Below are 22182 nucleotides of genomic sequence, written 5' to 3' on the forward strand. Positions count from 1 at the left end.
CCGTGCCCTGGGCTCCAAACAGACCACCCTCAGGCTGGCCTTGGACACAGGTCCAGATCCGCAGCCCTCTCTGAGACTGGATCAGCCAAACATATTTTTCAGGTGCAAAACTATGGGTCCCAAGAATTTCCTCCCTGACAGTTTGCTCAGGACTTCAGATCAGGAACCCACCCACACTCCCACCCTGAAATTATCTCTGGACCCAGAAATCCACTGGAGCAACTCGAGGGAAAAATAATGATTTAATAAGGCCTGGGATTAAAGGAAATATGTGCAGAGCCAGGGGTATCCAGGCACCCAGGCAGAGGGAGCCCTGTGACCTCGGGTCACAGAAGACTGAGCTGGTTTCTGAAGTAAAAGCAGGACAGATCCTGCCTGCCCTTGCTCCTCAGGTCACCAGAAGTCCACCCCTTGGAATTCAGGTTCCAGCCGGTTTCCTTGAAACCCTCCACTCAGGGCCACAGCCGCCTTCTCCCTTAAAGAACCAGGAAATCGAAGCCTGGCACAGAGACACACACCTGTAATCCCAGTACCGGGAGGCTGAGGCACGAAGATGGCCAGTTCAGACCAGTCTGGGCAATTTAGTTGGACCCTGTCTTAAAATAAAATAAAAAGGGCTGGGGATGTCACTCAGTGGTAGAGCACTTAGCATGCCTGAGGCTGTGGGTTCAAACTCTTGTACCACAAAAACAAAATGAAACAAAACACCAGGAAATCCACCTATTACCACCCTTCTCCTGCAAGGACCAGGAATCCAGGTCCTGGCTCCCACAGGATCTCTGAGTTGAAGCCCAGAAAACCCCTCTCCTCTTGGAAAACAGGAGTTTGGGTTCCCAGGACACTCTTCCCACAGGGCCTGGGAGTCCCAGACCCCAGCCCTCTGCTCTCCCAGGGTCCAGGAATCTGGCTGCAGTGGGGATTGAGCACTGAGTCTTGCTGGACTACGGATCAGCTGCCTGTGTCTTTATCCCCCGACTCATGAGCCCGAATGGCAGCCGCATTCTCGTAGGTGAGTTCTGCCACATTCTCGTAGGTGGCCTCCGACTGGGCTGGGGCCAAGGCCGACTGCTGGAGGAATCGCAGGATGCACTGGTGCAGGAATACGTACTGGGCCTGGGAGGAGCATGGGGCTTGAGGGGTGCCTCCCCAGCCCCACCGCCCCGGCAGGAAGCGTGAGGGGTGCCCCCCGGGCCCACCGCCCTGCCCGCCGCCTGCGTCACCTCTGTCTGCACCATCAGTGGACGGCTCTCTCTCATCTTCCTCACGAAGTTGAAGGGCCCCACGAGACCCTCACACTCCAACTGCCGAAGCAGGACATCGAGGGCGATGAGGGTGCCCGTGCGGCCCACACCAGCACTGGGCAGGGACAAGGCCAGTGTCACAGGAGGGGAGGGAACTCGAGTGAGAAGGCTGACTCCAGGGAGCTGCTGCTGGAGCAGCCAGGATCACGCGTTTGTGCGGGGCTGCTTACCTAAGTAAAGAGCAGGGACAGTGGCTGCCAGAGTCCCTTCCAACTGTCGGGCCCTGTTCTCAGTGCTACACGCCCTCCCGTCCCTCCCATGCCTAATGAGCACACCCAGTTTGCAGATGGAGAAATGGGAGCTGGGGAGGTGACAGCACGTTTCACAGGCCATGCAGCTTCTAGGTGACAAGCTAGGGAAGATGGACTCCCCAGCGGATCATTTCTAAATGCCTCTAAACCCAGAACCAACCATTTTAATGTGAGCAATCCAGTGGCATTCGTTTGTACTGCCACCTCTTTCCAGTCACAGAACTCACATCATCCCCAGCAGGGACTCCATACCCCGAAAGCAGTCGCTCCCCACTCCGAGACCCTCCTCCTCCAGCCCCCGGAACCACAAGTCTCTTTTCTATCTCTGTGGATTTATCTGTTCTGGACATTTCATATTAATGGAGGAGTCAGACAAGGTGCATTTTTTTCTGTCTGGCTTCTACTGAACACAGTGATTTTGAATTCATCCATGTTGTTGCATGTTAGAGCTTCACTGCTTTACATAGCTTCAGCTAATCCTCTGAACTAACCACTTCTGCGACTGCATTTGGAGGGAAGGGACCATGTGAAACTGGGGACATCTCCTGGGGGAACCAGCTGGGGACAGGGTCTGCCTCTGGACACAGTGCAGAGTGCAGTTAAGGGCCCCACCTGGAGCCAGGCAGAAAGAATCCCAGCCTGGCCACTTGCTAGCAGCCTTGAAAGCAATAACTGACTTTAAGTGGGAGGAAGGCCCCTTGTGAGGTTGTGCTGAGGACCAGCGTGACTGGCTGTGTCTCATAAACATCAACCATCATTGGAAGAACACCCCAATTCAGACTGTCACCCTGAGTCCCCTCTCTCCTCCTCCCCCTGAGGCGTGCACCTAGGTGGAACCTCATCTGTGCAGGCTTCAGGACAAACAACAGGAACAGAAGGTGCAGGGAGGTGCAGCCAGGAGCCCAGGGCATTCAGATGTTCCTCGAAGCCTTGCTGCCCCTCCTCCCGCTCCTGCCCACCCTGCTCTTCCTTCAGGGCTTTCTTTCCCACCCATCCCTTATCCTCAGCCCTCTTCCCCTGTGCCCCGCAAGGCAAGCACTGTGCCACTGAACTGTACCCCAGATTTCATCACCTTCTTAATCTGCTTTATAACCCTGATCATTCTGCACTCTCCTCCTCCTCTTCTACCTCCTCTACAAGCCCCCAGGAACCCATCTAACACCCTTCTCTGAGTCCCAGTGGGGGCTCTCTCCAAGCAAGGGTGCCAGGGTGATGCTTACCTGCAATGCACAATGGGGGGGCCTCCCTCCATGGTCTGGTCCAGCCACTGCCGGAGCACCTTCCAGAAAGCCAGCAAGGGATCTGGGTGCGGGACGCCATGGTCAGGCCAGGCCAGGTAGTGGAACTGACGCACAGATAGGGTCTTCCGTTCCTCCATCTGGTAGGAGGAAGGGTTGGGGAGGGAGAGCGTGTCTGCGGGCAGCACGCTGCAGCCAGACTGCAGGGAGCGCTCTGAGCCAGCTGGAGGCACTCACGTGGAGGAGGTGCAGATCCCTCACTGTCCAGTTGTCCATCACCACCTCACCCACCAGGGTCACCTGCAGGTCCCCATGGGTACAGGGGTGAGCATCCAGAGGCCAGTAATGCTCGCACTTCACCTGGCGGAGGACAGAGCAGTCAGGCATGGGAAGGCCTCTCCGCAGGCGGCTCTTCTGCTCAGGGGGACCCACAGGCAGCCAGGTATGGAGGCATGCTAGCAAGGAGACCCTCCAGCCCAAGGGCAGAGGGGTCAGCTCCTCCCTGCTGAGGTGTGCACATGTCCCCAACACTCCATGTGTTGGAAACCTCATCCCCAAATTCATACGGTAATGGTGTTTGGAGGGGGAGGCTTGGGAGGTGACCAGGGCTGGAGGAGGTGCTGCGGGCAGGGTCCCATGATGGCATTCACCACTTTAAAAGAACCCCTGGCTGGCATGGCTCCGCCATGTTATGACTCCGCAGGAAGGTTCTCTCCAGATGCCTGCCCCATGTTCCTGGGCTTCCAGACTCCAGAACTTTATAAATGACCCAGTCTGTGTATTCAGTTATGGCAACAGAAAGTGGACTAAGACACCTCCACAAGCGACCCAGCAGACAGCCCAGGTGGAGGGGTGGGGTCCACACTGCGGCCACAGTGGAGGAATCTGAGAGGTGTGCATCAGGATCTACATCGGCTCAGTGTCCAGGACAGAGGCCCTCTCACCCGGCCAGACTCCACACAGTTGGTCAGCATGACCAAGGTCTGACTCTGCTGTTCCCACACCAGGCGCCAGAAGTCACCCACAGTTTGTGGCAGGGGGCCCTGGGCTGCGATGAACTCCCTGGGGCTCCAAAGTCCCTGGTTGAGGAAAACAGGCATATCAGGGGTCATCTGATGACTCCCTCCAGCTTTTATCTCTGAGGCTCTCTGAGCTCCTTCCAGCCCCAGCCCCCACCTTACAGGCATGAAACTGGCATTGATGTAGTCAGAGCCTGGTTCTTCATGGAGGGGCTGCAGGGGCACCCGGGACCAGTCATCTAGGAGAAGAAATCGGCATTAGCTCTGTGGAAAGAGAAATGAGATACAGACGGACCCAGAGAGGCAGAGAGAAGCCTGAGACTCAGGGAGAGAAGTCACAACCAGATGTAGACACTGGGAGCTATGTAGGGATTGAGAGGGGCAGAAGGACCCCAGCTGGCAGAGTGGGCTAGGAGATTCTCGACGGGACTCACCAGGGGAGGAGCTTTGTCTCTCACGGGAATAGAAAAGGGGACCAGGAATGGGGTGTTGTCGACAGTAGGGCTGGGGATGAAGACAGCAGAAATCCAAACTCACAGGGCAGCACGTTTCTGTAGCGGTTCTTGGCTTTGTTCTCAGGAGCTAAAGCCACCATCTGAGACTGGCCATGGCCTTCCAGGGTCAGTTGCTGGGGGCAGAGGCAAAGGGGGTGCATGGTGTTGTAGTATCTTACCTCCCCCAAGAACCCCAGGACTCCCCTTCCATCTTCAGCATCTTTCCCCTTGCATCCTGGGATTCTGTGTCACCCACAAAAAGAGAAGCGATGTGGCTACCCACCCTGTGGGGCATTTGCGAGGATTTAGGGAGAAGCTAGGGACAGGCAGGAGAGCAGGCACTAGGGGAAAGACAGAGAACCCCAGTAGGGGCGTCACTGCAGGGGTGCCCCCAGTGCCCGTCAGCATTTGGAAAGATGCCCGTGTTGGAAAGATGACCACTCCCGAGAATCCCTGCACAACTGAGCGAGGTCTGTGTTGCCGCTCTAAACCCAGAGCGTGTGGGAAGGCCTGGCTGGGTTGAGGCTCCCGCCTTCAGCCCACCTGGTACTCCTCTGCAAACCCACAGTTGCTGTCCTTCTCGTTTTTCCTGACATGCTCAGCAAAGTCTTGGGCCAGGATGTCCCCCGGAAATCTGTGGCAGGGAGAAAAGGAGAAACGTTTTAAACCTCCTTTAATCATGTGCTCTTGGTATCAAAGAAAAAGTTTTGATTCAGTACTGCCACTTCTGGGTGTAGACCCCAGAGAAATGAAAGTAGGGACTCCAAGAGAGTTCTGTACCCCCATGGCCACAGTGAAACTGTGCACGATTGCCCAAAGCTGGAAGCCACCCAAGGGCCCACTGGTGGATGAGTGGATCCACACAACACAGTCCCCCACACACAGAGGAACACTCTTCCCCTTAGGACAGAAAGAGACCCTGGCGAGGCTGCAGCATCCATGACAGTGTGCCAGCGAGTCGCCGATCACAGAAGACAGCACAGAGTCCACCTACGAACCACCCACAGGAATCAAGCCTGAGAGACAGCAGGTGGAACGGGGGCACCAGGGGCCAGGAGGCAGGTGGGGCGTTAGTGTTCAGTGGGGACAGAATTTCAGTTTTGTAAGGTGCAAAGAGCACTGAAGACAGACAGCGGAGATCCCGTAAGAGACTACTTAACGCTACTGCACCACAGGCTTAAAACCGGAGGAGGTGGGAAATTATTAGGTGTATTTTGCCATAGTTGAAATTTTAAAAAAATATTTTGAAAGGAATGGGCATTTCTTCTCTCTTTTAGGACTGTCCCCTATTCCCTTCCTCCTGGGTTATGAGTCCGAAGCCCTCCCAGCCCTCAGGTCCTGTAGCCACCACTGCAGAAGGTACTCTGTCTAGTACCAGCTCTTTTTCCCCTTTAGCTTGTAGACATGCTGCTCTGTCTTTTCACTGTGAGTTTTAAAAAACTCCCTTGCCTTTCTGTAATTCCCGTTGTTTCTGTCTGCTCCCCATGGAATATAGTTTTTATTGGTGCATTAGGATGACATGTGATAGGGGATTTATTGCGACATTCATGCACTCACAGGAAACCACTTGATCCGTTCATTCAGCCTCCCTGCCTCCCGCCTACCTGTCCCTGATCCCCTTTCTCTACTGTGCTGGTCTCCCACTGGCCTCCCTTCTATTCCCATGAGGCCCTTCTTAAAATTGTTTTCTATCTTCCACATATTAGAGAAAACATTTCACTCAGTATAATGGTATCTAGTTTTTTGTGGCTGATTATAACTCTTTGTATGTATAACTCTATGGTGTATGTATAACACATTTTCTTAGTCCATTTACCCTTTGATGGACATCTAGGCTAGAGCCACAGTTTGGCTATTGTGAGTTGTGCTGCTATAAACATGGGTGTGCATGTATCACTGTAGTAAGATGACTTCAGATCTTTAGGATACATAGCAAGGAGTGGAATAGCTGGGTCATATGGTGGCTCTATGCCTACTCTCTGTTTTTTTGGTGTAGGGGAATGAACCCAGGGGCACTTAACCACTGAGCCACATCCCCAGACCTTTTTCATATTTTATTTAGAGACAGGGTCTCACTGAGTTGCTTAGGGCCTCACTAAGTTGCTGAGGCTGGCTTTGAACTCCAGATCCTCCTGCCTCCGCCTCCTGAGCTGCTGTTACACGGCGCATGCCATCGTGCTTGGCCATGCCTAGTCTTTTGAGGGCCCTCCATACTAATTTCCATAGCGTTTGTACCAATTTACAACCCAATCAAGAGTGTAAAAGTGTTCCTTTTCCCCCACATTCCTCGGGGGTTGCCAAAACAGCTCAAGTAGTTGAATATGGACACCTCAGAATTTGGGGGAACCTGACCAAATAATCTGAATTGCATTTTTAATAACCGATACAAAGGTAAAGTGGTTCCTCCCAAGTAGCAGTGCTGCTGGGGCCTGGCCCAGTCCCTTGCTCACCCATGCTATGCTCCCAAGCAAACCCTAGTGCTTCTGCTCCAGGAGAGACTGTTTCCCTTTAGAGGGTCAGTGTCCAGGGAGCTTCCTGATTGTATGAATGAGGCCAGTGCCAACTCCACAGAGTACTTTAAGGCTTGGAGTCAAGGATTCCTTTTTCCTGACATGACTAGGTAGAGTCCATGTGTCAATGGCCTGTCTCCAGTTTGTTCTAATTTCTCACCACACATTTGCAGATCTAGAACCTCAGACCTTTGCTATAGCCTCGTGATCACATCTAATGTCCCTCCTAACTTAAGGTTCACATTCAATGCCTGGAAACAGTCCCTGTATTTAACAATGATACCTACACATAAAACAATCCACTGTTAAAACTTATATGGTCACAAAACATTAATGATCCTCTGTAAACCAAACAAATGTTTTTAACCATATGCATCAAATTCACAGCCAGAATCCCCAAGATAAAAAAATTGCACAATACAAATAATAACTAAAACTATACATACACACATATACAGACACTCACACACTTCTTAGAGAACTGTGCTTGGGGAAACTTCATTTGTTGAGAGCCACTGAAGGCATATTTTGCTAACTGCTGCTCCAGGTATTTTTGTTTGGAAAATCTATCACAGTAGGACACAGCTGTTTATTGGATGAGCAGAAAAGAAAGATATGCTTGTGGCAACCAGAAAGTTTTAAGGTCTTGCAAGTTGTATAAAATGGACCTGTAGAAATGTTTAAGTGTTCTCTGTATGCAAAGATCAGAGCTGAAATGTGATATCAAAACTGTTGCAAAAAGTGTACAGCATAAAATTGTGGCATCTGCAGGCAAATGGATGAAATTGGAGAATATCATGCTAAGTGAGATAAGCCAATCTCAAAAAACCAAAGGACAAATGATCTCGCTGATACAAGATGTATTCCATTTGTTTACAATAAAAATAAATTTTAAAAAATAAATAAACTCCCACTTTGAAAAAACAAAACAAAAAATAAAAAGTGTACAGCAGCCATCTTTGAGGGCAAAGCTGGTACCCAGATAATGCAAGAAAGCTTCAGGATACATAGCTTGTTGGTCTTGCCCCATATGGCCGCATAATCTGACCATGTGTGAATTTCACAAAAGATTCCTACTGTTCTGCTACTTTGGTATTGAGGATTTGCTCATACTCCTCCCAAATTTTATCTTTGCAGTCTTTTAAGGGCCTCTCACATATCACTCCACCTTGTCCAAGGGTAAAGCTGGGCTGGCCCTTCTTCATGCCAGGAACCTGGAGCAGCAGGTGCCGAGTGCTGAGTGAGGAGGCTGGCTTTCCCAGCACAAGCTTCACTCTGAGAACGACGTCTTAACGTCTCCACATCTGATAATGACTATATTCTTGCTTTATGTTCTGAAAAATTTGCTCCGGAGTTGGAAGGCGCCGCTCGCCGCCAGGCAGGGCGGGGGCTGCACCTAAAGCCGTAGCAACTGCCCTGTGTCCAGGGTCTGAGGCCCGGAGTGGGCCAGGCACTGGGCACAGCACCGCCGCTCCGGGGAACCCGGGCTCAGCAGCGCCGCCTCCAACTCCCTGGGTCGCTCCAGCGTCACCCACGGGACCCGCGGGACCAGGGACTAGGGACCAGGGGCCAGGGACCAGGGGCAGGTGCCGGGCAGCTGCGGCCCACGCTCCGACTCCTTAGTCCGACTCAGCAGCCAAGCCCGCTCCAGTGGCATCTCCAGCCAGGTGTTGGACATTTGTCAGGTATTTGCTGGACATTTGAATTTCCTCTTTTGAGAAACGTCTCTTTAGTTCATTTGCCCATTTATTGGTTGGGTTACTTAGGGGTCTTTTGGTGTGTGCCCATGATAAATGTTTTGGCATCTTTGTTTTCTGGACATCAATCCTCCATTGGAAGAGCAGATGGCAAGGATTTTCTCTCATTCTGTGGGCTCTCTTCACACTTAATTGTTTCCATTGCTGTGCCCAAGCTTTTTAATTTGATGTCACCCCGCTTATTGATTCTTGGTGTCATTTCCGGAGCCTTCAGAGTCCTCTGGGTGAAGTGGTTTCCTGTGCCTGTGTGCTGGTTAGAGGGTTGTCTCTGGGCTTTCTACCAGCAGGTGCGGCTCCTGGTCAGGTTACTAGGTCGTTCATCCATTTTTTAGTTGACTTTTGTGCAGAGTGAGAGATAATGACCCGATTTCATTCTTCTACATATGGATATCCCGTTTTCGCAGCATCATTTATTAAAAGGAGTCTTTTCTCCAACGTATGTCTTTGGCACCTTTGCCAAGGATCGGATGACCATATCTGTGGGTCTGCCTCTGCGTCTTCTAGTCTTCTCCCCTGATCTCCATGCCAACACCAGGCCGCTTTTGTTACTCAGCTCTGTAGTATAATTTGAAATCAGGTATTGTGTTGCCTCCAGCATTGGTTTTGTTTTGTTTTGTTTTGCTCAAAATTTCTTTGGCTATTCTGGGTCTTTTATTCTTCTATATGAATCTTAGAACTTCTTTTTTTCCAGTTCTGTAAAGAATGTCAGTGGTATTTTGATGGGGATTGATCGAATCTGTAGATCATTTCTGGTAATACGATCATCTTGTAAAAACATTCTACCTATCCATGAACATGGTAGCTCTGTGCATCTTCTGGTGTCCTCTTCTGTTTCCTTCCTTAGCGTTCTGTGATTTTTATTGCACAGGTCTTTCCCCTCTGGTGAGCTTTATTCCTATCCTCTCCTGTAGCTTCATGTGTAGCTTCAAACATACATCCTAATCTATATTATCTCACTTATTAATGTCTTCCCAGGCCAGAGGGCAAACTCCACAGGGAAGGAAGCTTTATTTAATTTACTGTTGCCTAGAAGAGTGTCAACACCTTTCGGGTTGTTGGTAGATGTTTGATGAATGAAGGGATGTCCTGGACCTCAGACGGACACTGGTTAGGAGTGCCATGGTCCCCGCTGCAGAGGGCACTAGTCCCCTCCACGGCTGCTGAGTGGACTCACTGGCCCTGCCCTCTGACCTGACCAGTTACCAGCAAACACCCCTTGATATGACAGCCCTTCTGGATGATTCCCCGAGCCCTCTACTCACCTGAACACCAGATCCCCGGGCACTGCCTTCTCCTGTCGCTTCTTATTCCTGGGGAAATAATGTTGGAATGTAAGGCTCAGCACCAGGCTGAGACCAGGGATCCTCACCCTTCCCTGCGCTGTCCCCACCCTCTGGGTGGTCAGTCCTGTACTGAGTCTCACCTCTTCTTCAGGAAAAACATCAGCAGGCCCACCAGGATGAGAAACAGGAGTACACCCACAATAGCTCCAGCAATGACTCCTGGGGGGAAGGCATAGGGAGCCGTAGGAGCCCAAGTCTTGTCTGTTGATCTCCTATCTCTGTCCTCAGCCAGCTGTGCTCAGAGGCCTATGGTGGAGCTGCTAAGCAGAGAAGGGAAAGGACGACCTCCCAGACAACGCTGTCTCCATCCACCTTCCCTTTGCCATGTCCTCAGGCTCCTGATCCAAAGACGCCCCATTCTGAGCAGATCTGGTACTAAACATGACACCCTTCCTGGGCCAGTGGCTCTCGAGGGCAAGGCCACCCTTAGGGCCTCTGCACAGTGTTTGGAGACACCTTTGGGTGTCACAACTTGGTAGCAGGGGTGCTTCTGGTGGAGGCGGAGAGCTTGCCATGGCAAAAAAAGCGTCCAGCCCCAAATGTCAGCAGAGCTGAGGCTGAGCAAACCCTCACGCCTGACACCAAAGGCTTCAGTCCTGCCCAGAACCAGGCTCGGTCTTCTCGGTCCTTCTTGCTGAGGGAAGGGCCTCCCCACAGGGGATCACTGAGGCCTGGTGGTGCCTGAGGCCTCAGATGGCCCCACCGATGGGCACGGCTGCCCCAGCATCTGTCCTTAAACACCTGCTCTCTGGGGGAGCTCAAGCCCACGGCCGTCTTCACCAGCCAGGGTGACCCCGGGCTGCAGCTGCTCAACAGTCCTGGGCAGGCTGCTGCTCCACAGGCTCCAGCAGGGATGTACAGCCCCTATGTGGACTTGTTTCCCTGTGGACGTGGACCTACAGAATCGGATCAGAATGTGTCCTCTCAGGGACCCTTGCTGCTAAGAGCAGGACATTGCTGAGCAATGGAATCTGGCAAAGCCCAGTTTGGAGTCACACCCATTTATCGTTGTATCACCCTCCACCCCTGCTCTTTGCAGACCCTCTGCAGACCGGAGGCCCAGTGTTGTAAGATACCCTGATGGGAAGGGATGGAGAGGGGGACGTGAGGCCACAGCTGCAGTCACAGCACACAATCAGAACTTTCCAAAGTCCAAGCGGCAAACTTCAAGTACCTACTGCTAAACGTAAAATGGTGCAGTCACATTGGGTAAAATGTAGCCATTAAATATAGAATCGAACACCAGGGGTCACACGCCTGTGACCTCAGCAACTTGGGAGGCAGGAGGGTCATAAGTTCAAGATCAGCCTCAGTGACTTAGCAAGACCCTGTCTCAAAAATACAAAATAAGAAGGGCTGAGGATGTGATTCAGTGATAAAGCACTCCTGGGTTTGAGTCAAAACAAAACAAAACAAAAACACAGTTGCCATATGACACACCAATTCCACTCCTGGGCATATACCCAACAAAAATAAAAACGTGTCCCCACAGAAACCTGTGCCCAAATGTTCATAGCAGTACTGATCACAATGGTCAAAAGTGGAACTAACTAACTAACCCAACTGATCCAGCAACTGATGAATCAAAAATGTGGTATATACATCCAATGAAATATTATTCTGCAATAAAAAGGAAGTACTGCTTCTTGCTAATGCATGGATGAGCCTCAAAGACATCATGCTCAGTGGAAGTCACAATGGACCACATAATGTATGATTTTGTTTTTATAAAATGTCCAGGCAAGCAAATCTATAGAGATGGGACATGAACTGGAGAGAGATCAAGATACAAGTTAGAGGCTGTCTGGTCACAGTGGTTGGGAATGAGGAGCTAGGAGGTGATGGCTGAGGGAGTGGAGCTTTCTCTTCAGGATACAAAAATGTTCTAGGATTGAAGTAGCCATGGTTGCCCCACGTCACAAACATGCTAAAAGTCACCTAATTGTATCATTAAGTGGGCAAATTATGTGTTCTGTGAATTATATCTCAACAAAGCTCTTTTAGAGAAATCAGGAAGCAGAAGACAGCCTGTGTCTGCTCTCACGAGGGCCTGGAGGCCCCACTGCCCGCTCACCTGCACTCTCAGTGCTGCAGGTCACAGGGAGAGACGGTGTCCTCATTCCGTTGGAGAGAGTTGTGACCGTGGCCGAGTAGGACTGAGCTGGCCTGAGACCCAGCACAGACACGTCCTCGCCGCAGGAAGATCCACTCTGGGAGCCGCGCCGCCCACCTACCTCCCACTCAAAGCCCTCATAGCCCCCCGAGGGGCAGGACCAGTACAGGATGACCCCATAGCCCCCAGAGGTGCTGATGCAGGGGGCAATGGTGACAGCGGCTGGGGCTGGGGAAGGAAGGAGAGCAGTCAGGAGGGCCCGACGTGCCTCCCACCCCACCCCCTAGTCATGTCTGACCTCAGCACAAGCCACAGCTCGAATGCCTCGTCTCCCTCGGTTTCTCTTCCCCACAAATGGATGGGAGTCCCCTCAAACTAAACCCCAAACCCTTGGACTTGGTGTCACTGCAGCTTACGAGGACATGACTCCAGGGCATAACGGGACCTGCCACTTGCCTCTCCTGGCCCTTGTCCAGCCCCCAGGTGAGGGCAGGCAGGGCAACTCACCTGTGGGCGCACGGAGGCTCTGTGTAGGACTGGGTACCTTCTCCCTCTCTGCCCACACGCTGAAGTTGTACAAAGTGCCAGACTCGAGGGCTTCCACCTCATACCAAGTCTCATTGGTCCTGTGCATTGATTTGGTCCAGTCTCTGCTGGGATCTTGCTCCCTCTGGGGAGGCTCCTCGCTGGCCCACTGCACCCAGTATGTGTAAAGCTGAGAGTGGGGGTCTGCAGGGGCCTGCCACTTCAGGGTCACTGAGTGGTTGGTCTGACTTGCATTCTGCAGATGGGTGACCTCATTGGGAGCTGAGAAGTGAGGATGAGCCTTCAGGGGGTGTATGCTCAAAGATCCTCCTCCCTGAATCTGCTTGCCTCCCACTCACAGCAAGGCTGAGCTGCCCGGTTATCCATGGCTCTAATGACTAAGAAGAGTGAGCCACAGAAAAGAACTCAGAAACTTGTGGCCTGGTGGAGACCAGCATCATCTGAGCTCTTCCTGTCCCCTGGCTACACCCCTGGATCTTACCCATCCCTTTTTCTTCTCCCCAAATGGACACACTGTCCCCTCAAACTACAATTCCTATGAACCCTTGGACTCCATCTCTGTGGTTTATGAAGACTTGACCCCATGGCATGATGGGAATTGTAGTCCACTCACCTCAGCCCACAAAGTCTAAACCTCTCACTCCTAGACATACCAAGTTGCTAGGGGGAGATGCCAACTTTAGTTTCTTTAGCCCAGAGGGTCAACCCAGGGTTTAAGGCTCCCACATTCCATTCATCAACAATGAACCCAGTTTCTGGAGTCAGTAATGTTGATTCTTCTGACTTGAGAGTCACTAATATATAAGCTGAGAGCTGAGACCATTTTTGTTCCTCTATTTCACTGGAACCATCTGCTGACTATAGTCCAGCTGGTGACTCTTGGTTCCCAAGAGGTGGTAATGACGCTCTCTGACCCCAAAGAGCCTATTTCCCAAAGGCAGGAAAGACAGGCTCCATAGCTTCAAAATCCTGTTTGCTGAACTCCTAGGACCAAGACCTACAAATTCAAGCTCCAGTGAGACTGGATAAAGTTACTGAGCTCTCTTTATCTCCTGGAAGCTTCCAGAGTTCCCCCACATTTTCCCTTTCCCCATCCCAGTAGGGCTGGGGCCAGAAGTGGACCATCTCTCACCGGTGGCCTCAGTGAGGGTACGGGCATAGCCCCTGACTTCGTTCCTCTCGGCCCAGACGGTGATGCTGTACAGGCTCCCAGCTTCCAGCGCGGTCAGTGTGACTTTGATTTCGGACGTGTTGTTGGACGCAATGTCAGAGCTGCCCTCCTCGACCCACAAGATGTGGTAGGTGTAGAGCAGATGACTGGGACCCATGGGAGCTGTCCAGCTCAAGGTGATGGAGCTGTTGGTCTGATTCTGCGTCCTGAGACTTGCCACAGCATTAGGGACTGGCGGAAGGAGCGGAGAGTCAGGATTTCCATGTCCTAGTCCCCAGGAGTGTAGAACACCCTTGTGCCCAAGCCTGTGCAGCTTAGCTGGTCAGGAAATGTCTCTTAGCAATGGCGCCTGAAGGCCTGGGCGCCTGCGGCCCAGCTCTCAGTGACAGGGGACGTCTACGAGCCCCCCTCTTCTCTGGGCCAGAGCCACTCCCCACGTGGCCACCTCTCTCCCATGGTCCTGGCTCCATGGGGCTAAGGAGACCATGGATTAAAGAGCTGGAGCCCAGACCCAGAGGAGGTGCCATCTTTGCCAGTTCCTAATCTCTCACCAAAACAGGGGGTAAGTAGTGAGGTTTCCCACCTGTGGAGATGCCGAGATTCTGCCTGGAGCTGGGTACTCCGTGCTTTTCTGCCCACACGGAGAACTGGTACAAAGTCCCGGGTTCAAGTGCCTCAGCCCTGACGCTGGTGCTTGTGGTGTTTCGCGTCTCATTTTTGTCACTCTCTCCAGTGTACTGCACCCAGTAGGTGTAGTCCTGAAGGTCTGGGCCCCTGGGGGCCTCCCAGCTCAGGGCGATGGAGTCGTTGGTCTGACCCTCCAAAGACAGGCTTTGTACTGGGTTAGGGGCTAAAAAATGAGGAAGAATCCAAATTGAGCAGGGGTGCAAAGTAAAGAGTGATGGTCAGTGTGGCACTCCAGGCCCCCGGAGTTCCCAGTTCTACATCAACTGCTTGTCCCAGTAGATAAGGGCGCATGGTCCAGACCAGTGTTTCTCAAACTTTCACGCACACACGCCTCTGAGGGATTGCTAAAGTACAACTTCTGAGTCAGCAGCTCTAGCAGAGTCTGCACTCCAGTCAGCTCTGTGGACACTGAAGCTGCCCACACACGGGTCATAATCTAAGTAGTACTATGACCAGAATAGCTGTGTTCCCCAGAAACTCATATGTTGAAACCTAATCCTGAACACGATACTACTAAGAGGTGGGCCTCTGGGAGGTGATTCCCTCATATATGGACTCAGTGCCCTTCTAAGAGGCCCAAGGGAGCTTTCTGCAATGGTGGAAATGTTTCCTAGTGTCCATCAAGGTAGGCATGCCCAGTGGAAGATGAAGGAATTACTGAGAGACCTTCAGCAGGGCTGAATTTGTAATTTTATGCCACGTAATTAGCTTCAATTTAGGTAGCCACTTACAGTTAGTAGCTACCATAGTGGACAATGTAGATCTAGAGGGAGGGAGCTGTCCACATCAAGCTGAGGCACCCGATAATCCGAATGTCCATCCGAATGTCATCCGAATGAGCAACACAAATGGGATTAAAAAGGTCAGAGGAATGGAGAGCTCCCACTGGCAGTGCGTGAATCTCACAGGGCTCAGGTGGCATGCCTTGACCCCTACGCATCCTTCTTTGTGCAGACAGATACACACCCTGGTGTTCTGGACGGCACAGAGACTCAGGCCTTGACCAACCCCTGTCAGAAGCCGGAGGCACTGTGAGCAACCTTTCTTCATTACCTGAGACAAAACTGCCCCAGGAGGTGGCACTCACTAGTATCTAGCTCAACAGGCCTGAAGGCAGTAGTCCCCTGCCACTCCTCGACCATCACTACCAGCTCTTAAAACGGAAAAGGGGTAGGGACTCCACTCACCTGTGGCAGCATTTTGAGTCTCTTGGGAGCCATTAACCCCATTCTTCTCTACCCACACCCCAAATTCATACAAAGATCCAGATTCAAGTCCATCCACCGTGACGCTGGTGTCTGTCGTGTTTCGCGTCTCATCTCTGCCACCATCTCCAGTGCACTGGACCCAGTAGGTGAGGTTCTGTGAGACTGAGCCCTGGGGGACCTCCCAGCGCAGGGTGATGGAGCTGTTGGTTCGAGCACCCACTCTCAGGTTGCTCACTCCGTTAGGGGCTGGAAATAGGAAGATAAATCGGTTGTCGCTTCTGGGCCTCATAATTTCCAGCTCTTCCTTAACCCTCGGACCCAGCGGGTGGGAGGGGGTGGCTCGGACCTGCTCTATCCAACATGGCGGCACAAGCCCCACGTGGCTATCCTCCTGTGATGTGGCTTGTTCCCATCGAGATGCACATGAGAGTAAAACATGGAGTGAAATACTGGTAGGGAACTAAGGTCGACCTTACTGACCCTTCGCCTACCGATCCCACGTTGAGTGATACGACTTCAGATCTGTGGGGCCACTTGAAATAGCTCACAGTGACTCATTTCAGCAGCTTCTTTTCCTTATGGTGATGTGACTGGCAGAACATGGAAATCAATATGTGTGCTTTTTGCAGAGGGTGAGTACTGGGAATTGAATCCAGGGGCACTTAATCACAGAGCCACATTTCCAGCCCTTTTTATTTTTTATTTTGAGACAGGGTCTGGCTAAGTTGCTTAGGACCTCGCTAAGTTACTAAGGCTGGTCTCAGCTTGCAATCCTTTCTCAGCCTCCTAAATCACTGGAATTACAGCCCCCCCCCCCCCCCCCACTGCCCGTGTGGCTTTATCATTCTATTGGATCACAGAACCTGCCACCTTCTCCTGTCAGCTCCCAGCCAATCCTTCTAGCTCCCTGTAACAAAGAAAGGTCTGCCTCTCACCTGTGGCAGTACTGAGAGTCACCCTGGGGCTATTAACTCCATCTTTTTCCACCCACATGGAAAATTCATATGTGAAACCAGGATCAAGTCCATCCACCGTGACGCTGGTGTCTGTCGTGTTTCGCGTCTCGTTTCTGCCATCTCCAGTGCACTGGACCCAGTAGGTGAGGTTCTGAGAATCTGAGCCCTCGGGGACCTCCCAGTGCAGGGTGACGGAGCTGTTGGTCCGAGCGCCCACCGTCAGGTTTCTCACTGGGTTGGGGGCTGAGAAATTAACAAGAAAGATCCAACGTGAGCAAGGGTACAGAATAAAAGATGGGGAACCCGTGGACATTTTGGCCCTAAGCCTTCCTAGTTCTCCCTCAACTGGTGGTCCCAGCGATTGGGGGCATGGTCTAGGCCAGTGCTGCTCAGACACTAATGTGCACCACCTCACTGGAGGGCTTGTTGATGCAGACTGGGAAGGTCTGGGATGAAGCCGAGGTCCTGCATTTCCCAGTTGTGCCGGTGCTGCCCACACACAGACCACACTTGAGTAGCAAGACCTAGACCAGTGCTTCCAACTGGACTTCTGTGGCAATGGCCACGCTTTCCACTGCTCAGTATGGCAGGCACTGGCCCTGTGGGGGCAGACCTGGGCCTGGAGTCTTTCAACAGGACTCTTGAGTACATGAAACTTGGGCCCGACTTTGCAGTTTTAGTGAACTTATATTTCCGAAAGCCAACTGTGGCCAGGCATGGTGGCACATGCCTGTGGTCAGCAGTTAGAAGGCTGAGTCAGGAGGATCACTTCAGACAAGGAGTTCAAGACCAGCTGGGCAACATGAGGAGACTCCCACTCAAACAATAAAAATAAAACCCACCCATGATGGCGACTACCATAAGAGACAATGAGGTCTAGACAAGGAGGCTGTCCATGCAGGATGATTAGAGTTGAAGGTCTGAGCTTCCGGGACTATCACACAGTTGAAGACTAGGCAAGAGTCAGGGCATCACACCATCTAGCTGCACCACAGCATCTAGTCTCCCAGAGTGCAGGTGACCTGCCCTGGCTCCTATGGAGCTGTGGTTGCTAAGACACCCTAGCACTGTGGTCTGGAAAAGTCTGTTCAGTCCCTACTCAGAGGCAGGAGGGCCCAAGGACACTGTTTCCTGAAGAAAGGTAACCCTGCATATGGCCCATCTCTCCACAGCTCACTGATGGTCCAGTCCAATGAGTCCCAAGCCTGGGCATGTGCCCAGTGTGGAGGACAAGGAACTGACACCTCTGGGAGGTTCTCAATCATCCTCTGCCACCCTTCTTCAAGGAGCAAATGGAATAGAACTGGGAGTGGACGTGGGGCTTCTCACCTGTGGTTGCATTGAGGACCTCCCTGAAGCCAGATACTCCATCCTTCTCCACCCACACAGAAAATTCATACCACGATGCTGAGTTGAGTCCATCCACCGTGATGCTGGTGTCTGTCGTGTTTCGGGTCTCATTTCTGCCATCTCCAGTGCACTGGACCCAGTAAGTGAGGTTCTGAGAGTCTGAGCCCCCGGGGACCTCCCAGTGCAGGGTGATGGAGCTGTTGGTCCGAGCGCCCACCGTCAGGTTTCTCACTGGGTTGGGGGCTGAGAATTGACAAGAGAACTGTGTAAACAAAGGAATAGATGAATACCATCCCTCCCACTCCAAGCTTAGGAAAAAACCCTTTCCTCAGTCCTTCCCATGGACACCAGGCCCTCCAGGAATTCTCTAAGAGGCTCATGGGAGTTGAGGCCCTGGGTTTTTTGTTTGTTTGTTTGTGTTTATTTTTTGTTTTGTTTTGTTTTTGTGGACAGTGAATTCAGAAGGGCTCACTCACCGGCTGCCCTGGACCCTGTCCAGCTGCACAGAATCTGGGGAAAGCGCAGGGAAAACGTAATTAGACATAACCTCACTTCCCTGGACCCAGGAGGGACTGTGGGGCTGTTGGGGTAACCCAATGAATGACCACACCCCCATGAGTCACCCTTGCCTGAGGAAAGGAGCATGGTGCTGGGCTGTGACAAAGGTCACCCCAACATCCAAGTGCTCTGGGCAGGGAGGAGAACGAGCGTGGTAGGGTGGGGCTCCAGAGACACAGGAGCTAAGTGTGGCTCCCCTGGCACGGCCGAGATAAACTTGACAGTTTCACTTTCAGAAAAATACAACCTTGGAAGACTGGGAACAGGGAAGCAATCAAAAACACAGCAGAGATGGGAAGAAGAGGAAATTGAACAATGCACCCCACACACCACACTCAGAGAGGAGGAATAGGGTCTGGATTTCTGCATCTGAGGAGGGAAGGCTGGGCCTGGACTCCTAGGTTGAGAGAGGAGGCTGGGTTGGAGCCCTGGGTCTGAGGGAGGAGGCTAGGCTGGAGCCCTGGGTCTGAGGGAGGAGGCTGGGCTGGAGCCCTGGGTCTGAGGGAGGAGGCTGGGCTGGAGCCCTGGTTCTGAGGGAGGAGGCTGGGCCTGGAGCCCTGGGTCTGAGGGAGGAGGCTGGGCCTGGACCCCTGGGTCTGAGGGAGGAGGCTGGGTCTGGAGCCCTGGGTCTGAGGGAGGAGGCTGGGCCTAGAGCCCTGGGTCTGAGGGAGGAGGGTTTGGGGTCCAGATCCCTGGGTCTGAGGGAGGAGGCTGGGCCTGGACCCCTGGGTCTGAGGGAGGAGGCTGGGCCTAGAGCCCTGGGTCTGAGCAAGCGAAGCTCTTGGAGCTTTGTGAGTACTGCTGTATTTTTGGAGAGTCAGCATCAGGTGCTCACTGCAGTGTCCCACATCCTCGGTAAAAGACAGTCTCCCCCAACTCAATCTGCCTTCCTTCTCCAGGGAGTAACTGGTCCCTGCCTCCTCAGGTTCCAGGTTCAAGGACCCAGTTCCCTCACACTTGGAATGTGAGTTGGCCCCCAGCCTCTCCCTCCCTTGGGACCAGAGCTCCTACCTGAGGAGGAGAGGACTTACCAGCAGCACCAGGCTCCCCCAGACCCCGAGGCCCCTGCCTGCCCTGGCCATGTCCAGACGCTGGAGAAACACAGGAGTCCCAGGCCTGGTTCTTCCACCTGCTGGACTTTAAACTCAAGAGTTTCCCCTTTCCCAGCCCATTGGTGGGGCCAGAGGCGAGGGCAGGAAGGGGAGGAGGAGGAAGTAGAGGCTGCAGCCTGTGAACCTGGCTCTCCCCTTGCCCTGCCCTGGCCCCTCTACCTCACCTCTTCTCCTTGCCCTGCCGCAGGCGCCCCGGGAACCCCCATCCCAGCTCAGCCTGCTCTGTTCCATAACGTCTCCCTTCCACACACGTGAAGGGAAACCCTGAGGTGGCGTTGCTCCCGGCTGTCGCAGGAATGCAGGAGAGCGGAGCAGGAGAGCTGAGCCGACCGTCTCACTCCCTCTTCTCCGAGGAATGGCAGCAAATGGAGACGGCAGGCCGAGCTCTCCCATCCACCAGGGGCCCGTCCCTTGCGGCTCCCACCTCCTAGCCTTGGCACATGCCTTCCCCCAACTAGGTGCCTCTTCCCGCTGTGTCAGAACATCTCATCCCTGTTCCTCACTTGGAAATCAGTTCAGAACTCACCTGCTCTGGGTCGCCCTGGGCCGCATCTCTTGCCACATCACATGGCTGGCATTTGCATATCCACCCGCCATAGTCTACCTGTGACCTCAAGCAAGCCACCATCTCATGGTGACTCAGATTCCTCCTCTAAAAACATGGGCACAGCCCTTTGTAAATACAGTGAGGAAGGAGCGAGACGACTGTAGAAATGTGTACTATTCAGCACAGGGCCTGGTCCCTGAAGCTTCCAGCGTCTCGGCCACATTCTCTTTGGTTTCTCCATCAGCCCTTCATGCCCAGAAGGGGCATTCAGGTGTCTCCCCTGGCTTGCTGCTGGCCTGGCCCACGGGCACCTGCACTGCACAGGCAGCACGGGAGCCAAGGTCTGTGTTTGTATTCTTGCTGGTCACCTGTGTGACCTGGAGTGATTCATTCTATCTCCCTGTTTCCTTGTTCCTAAAATGAGTTTTGAATACTAGTTTCCTCAAATACAAAGCAGCTACCCACTGCTGGCCAGCTCTGGAGCGTGGACATCTCAGTGTCCCTGTTTTGGTAAAAGGGCTGCCCGCTGGTTACTTTGATGGAGTTTGATGGGAGAGGCAGGTGCATACCTGGGATTCATCCATCAAGTTGGGAAGCATTTTCCTGGTTGATGAAAAATAATTCAGTTACTGCCCACTTACTTCTTCTAGAAGGCCATGGGGTGAATTATGTGGCATTTATTAATAAAAAATAAAATGGAAAGGAGGAAAAACATTACCTTCCAGGAAACGTCGTGAGACAGCTAAGGTGCTACGTGCGTATTGGCTGTTTATTGTTTGTAACACGTCACTCCGAGACGCACTGGTTCGACAGCAACAAGCATGTGTTATGGTCCCCTCCTGGGCGCTGGGAAGCCAGCAGTGTCGCCGGGCGTTCCTGCTCTGGCTCCCTCCTGAGGCTGCCATCAAGGTGTGGCCAACCTGCACTCACCGGCAGGCTCCACTGGGACTGGTGGGTCTCCCCCGGGACGGAGGACCTGGAGGCTCTTGGTGTGAGGCCTCGGGACTTGACTGCAGGCCAGAGTCTCAGCTCTCCACCACGCACGCCTCCCCACGGCGCGTCCTGGCACCTCACGACCTTCCAGCTCCAGGAGAAACCAGCAGGCAGAAGTGCCTCCAGAGGCCACCTGACATTCTGGAGCGCCCTGTCCGCTGACTGGTCACCTACTCGCTGCAGGGAGGTGTGAAGAGGGCACGAGCGCTGGGGGCAACTTGGTGGGCCACCACGTGTTGGCTTGCCGTTCTCGCCATTTTCTGCAGCATCGGCCCCCTCCGGCCACGCAGCGAGTGCCACGAAAGGGCAGGGAGGAGAGGGACCAGCACTTATTGCACTGCTCCAGGAGCTTCCCCCGGACATGGCGCCTCGGCAAACGGAGGAAATGGGCCCGGGAACGACACCTGCAGGGCTGGACGTGGCTTCTCCCCACTCTTCCCTCTTGCACCCCGAGGTGTGCAGCACTGATCTCCACGCTGTGCCCAGGGCACTCCTGAGGATCTTGATTGGGATGATAGGAATTTTAATTTTTTCTTAAATCTTTGATTTAAAATTTTCACTACATAAGCAATTTTGGCGGTTGGGGGTGTATACCGGGGATTGAAACCGGGGCGCCGTACCCGGAGCTACATCAGTTACAAGGGTGTGCCACTGTGTCCAGCTGTAAGCACATTTTATGCTCAAGAACATAGGTTGTTCACACAGACATGGCGGTAGGAGTGGCACTCAGGGGTCACGCCGCTGCTCGCAGGAAGTCCCGCTCACAGCCCCGGCTGTGGTACCCAGGGTCAGGCTGCAGTATTCCTGTAGGTGGGCGACGGCCCCATCCCCTAGCAGTGACTTAGGTTTCTTTCTGTTTTCCTTCTATGTTTTTGATCTTTGGGTCTCTCCCTTCCTCTTTCCTCCCCATCCTCCTGGATCTTCCCCAGCTTGTCAGATGCCCACATTCCTTGTCTAAAAGCAAAAGATCACCTCTGTGGACACTTGGTGCCCTTCAAAGCCCACCCGAGAGCTTTGCTCCCGCTCCC

At 53.0% G+C, this 22182-nt stretch overlaps 1 protein-coding gene and 1 pseudogene across 2 annotated transcripts; both read right to left on the minus strand.

Annotated features, from left to right (window-relative positions):
• Window positions 1–202: 202 nt before the first annotated feature.
• Window positions 203–20991, minus strand: PTPRH (protein tyrosine phosphatase receptor type H). Its single transcript, XM_079118115.1, has 21 exons — window positions 20880–20991; window positions 20696–20764; window positions 19534–20575; window positions 18421–18454; window positions 17924–18187; window positions 16574–16837; window positions 15618–15884; window positions 14327–14593; window positions 13705–13974; window positions 12534–12833; window positions 11988–12254; window positions 9994–10072; window positions 9833–9880; window positions 4847–4937; window positions 4347–4437; window positions 3972–4048; window positions 3735–3869; window positions 3028–3150; window positions 2773–2930; window positions 1221–1356; window positions 203–1113 (listed from the first exon to the last, which is right to left on the minus strand). The coding sequence occupies exons 3-21, from the start codon at window positions 19582–19584 to the stop codon at window positions 949–951; spliced, it is 3087 nt and encodes a 1028-aa protein (XP_078974241.1). The 5' UTR covers window positions 19585–20575; window positions 20696–20764; window positions 20880–20991; the 3' UTR covers window positions 203–948.
• Window positions 7812–9045, minus strand: LOC306647720 (akirin-1-like; annotated as a pseudogene). Its single transcript has 2 exons — window positions 9022–9045; window positions 7812–8368 (listed from the first exon to the last, which is right to left on the minus strand). The product of its transcript is annotated as an akirin-1-like (transcript).
• Window positions 20992–22182: the final 1191 nt, after the last annotated feature.

Source organism: Sciurus vulgaris, assembly GCF_902686455.1.
Source record: "Sciurus vulgaris genome assembly, chromosome: 17".
Taxonomy (NCBI): Eukaryota; Metazoa; Chordata; class Mammalia; order Rodentia; family Sciuridae; genus Sciurus; species Sciurus vulgaris.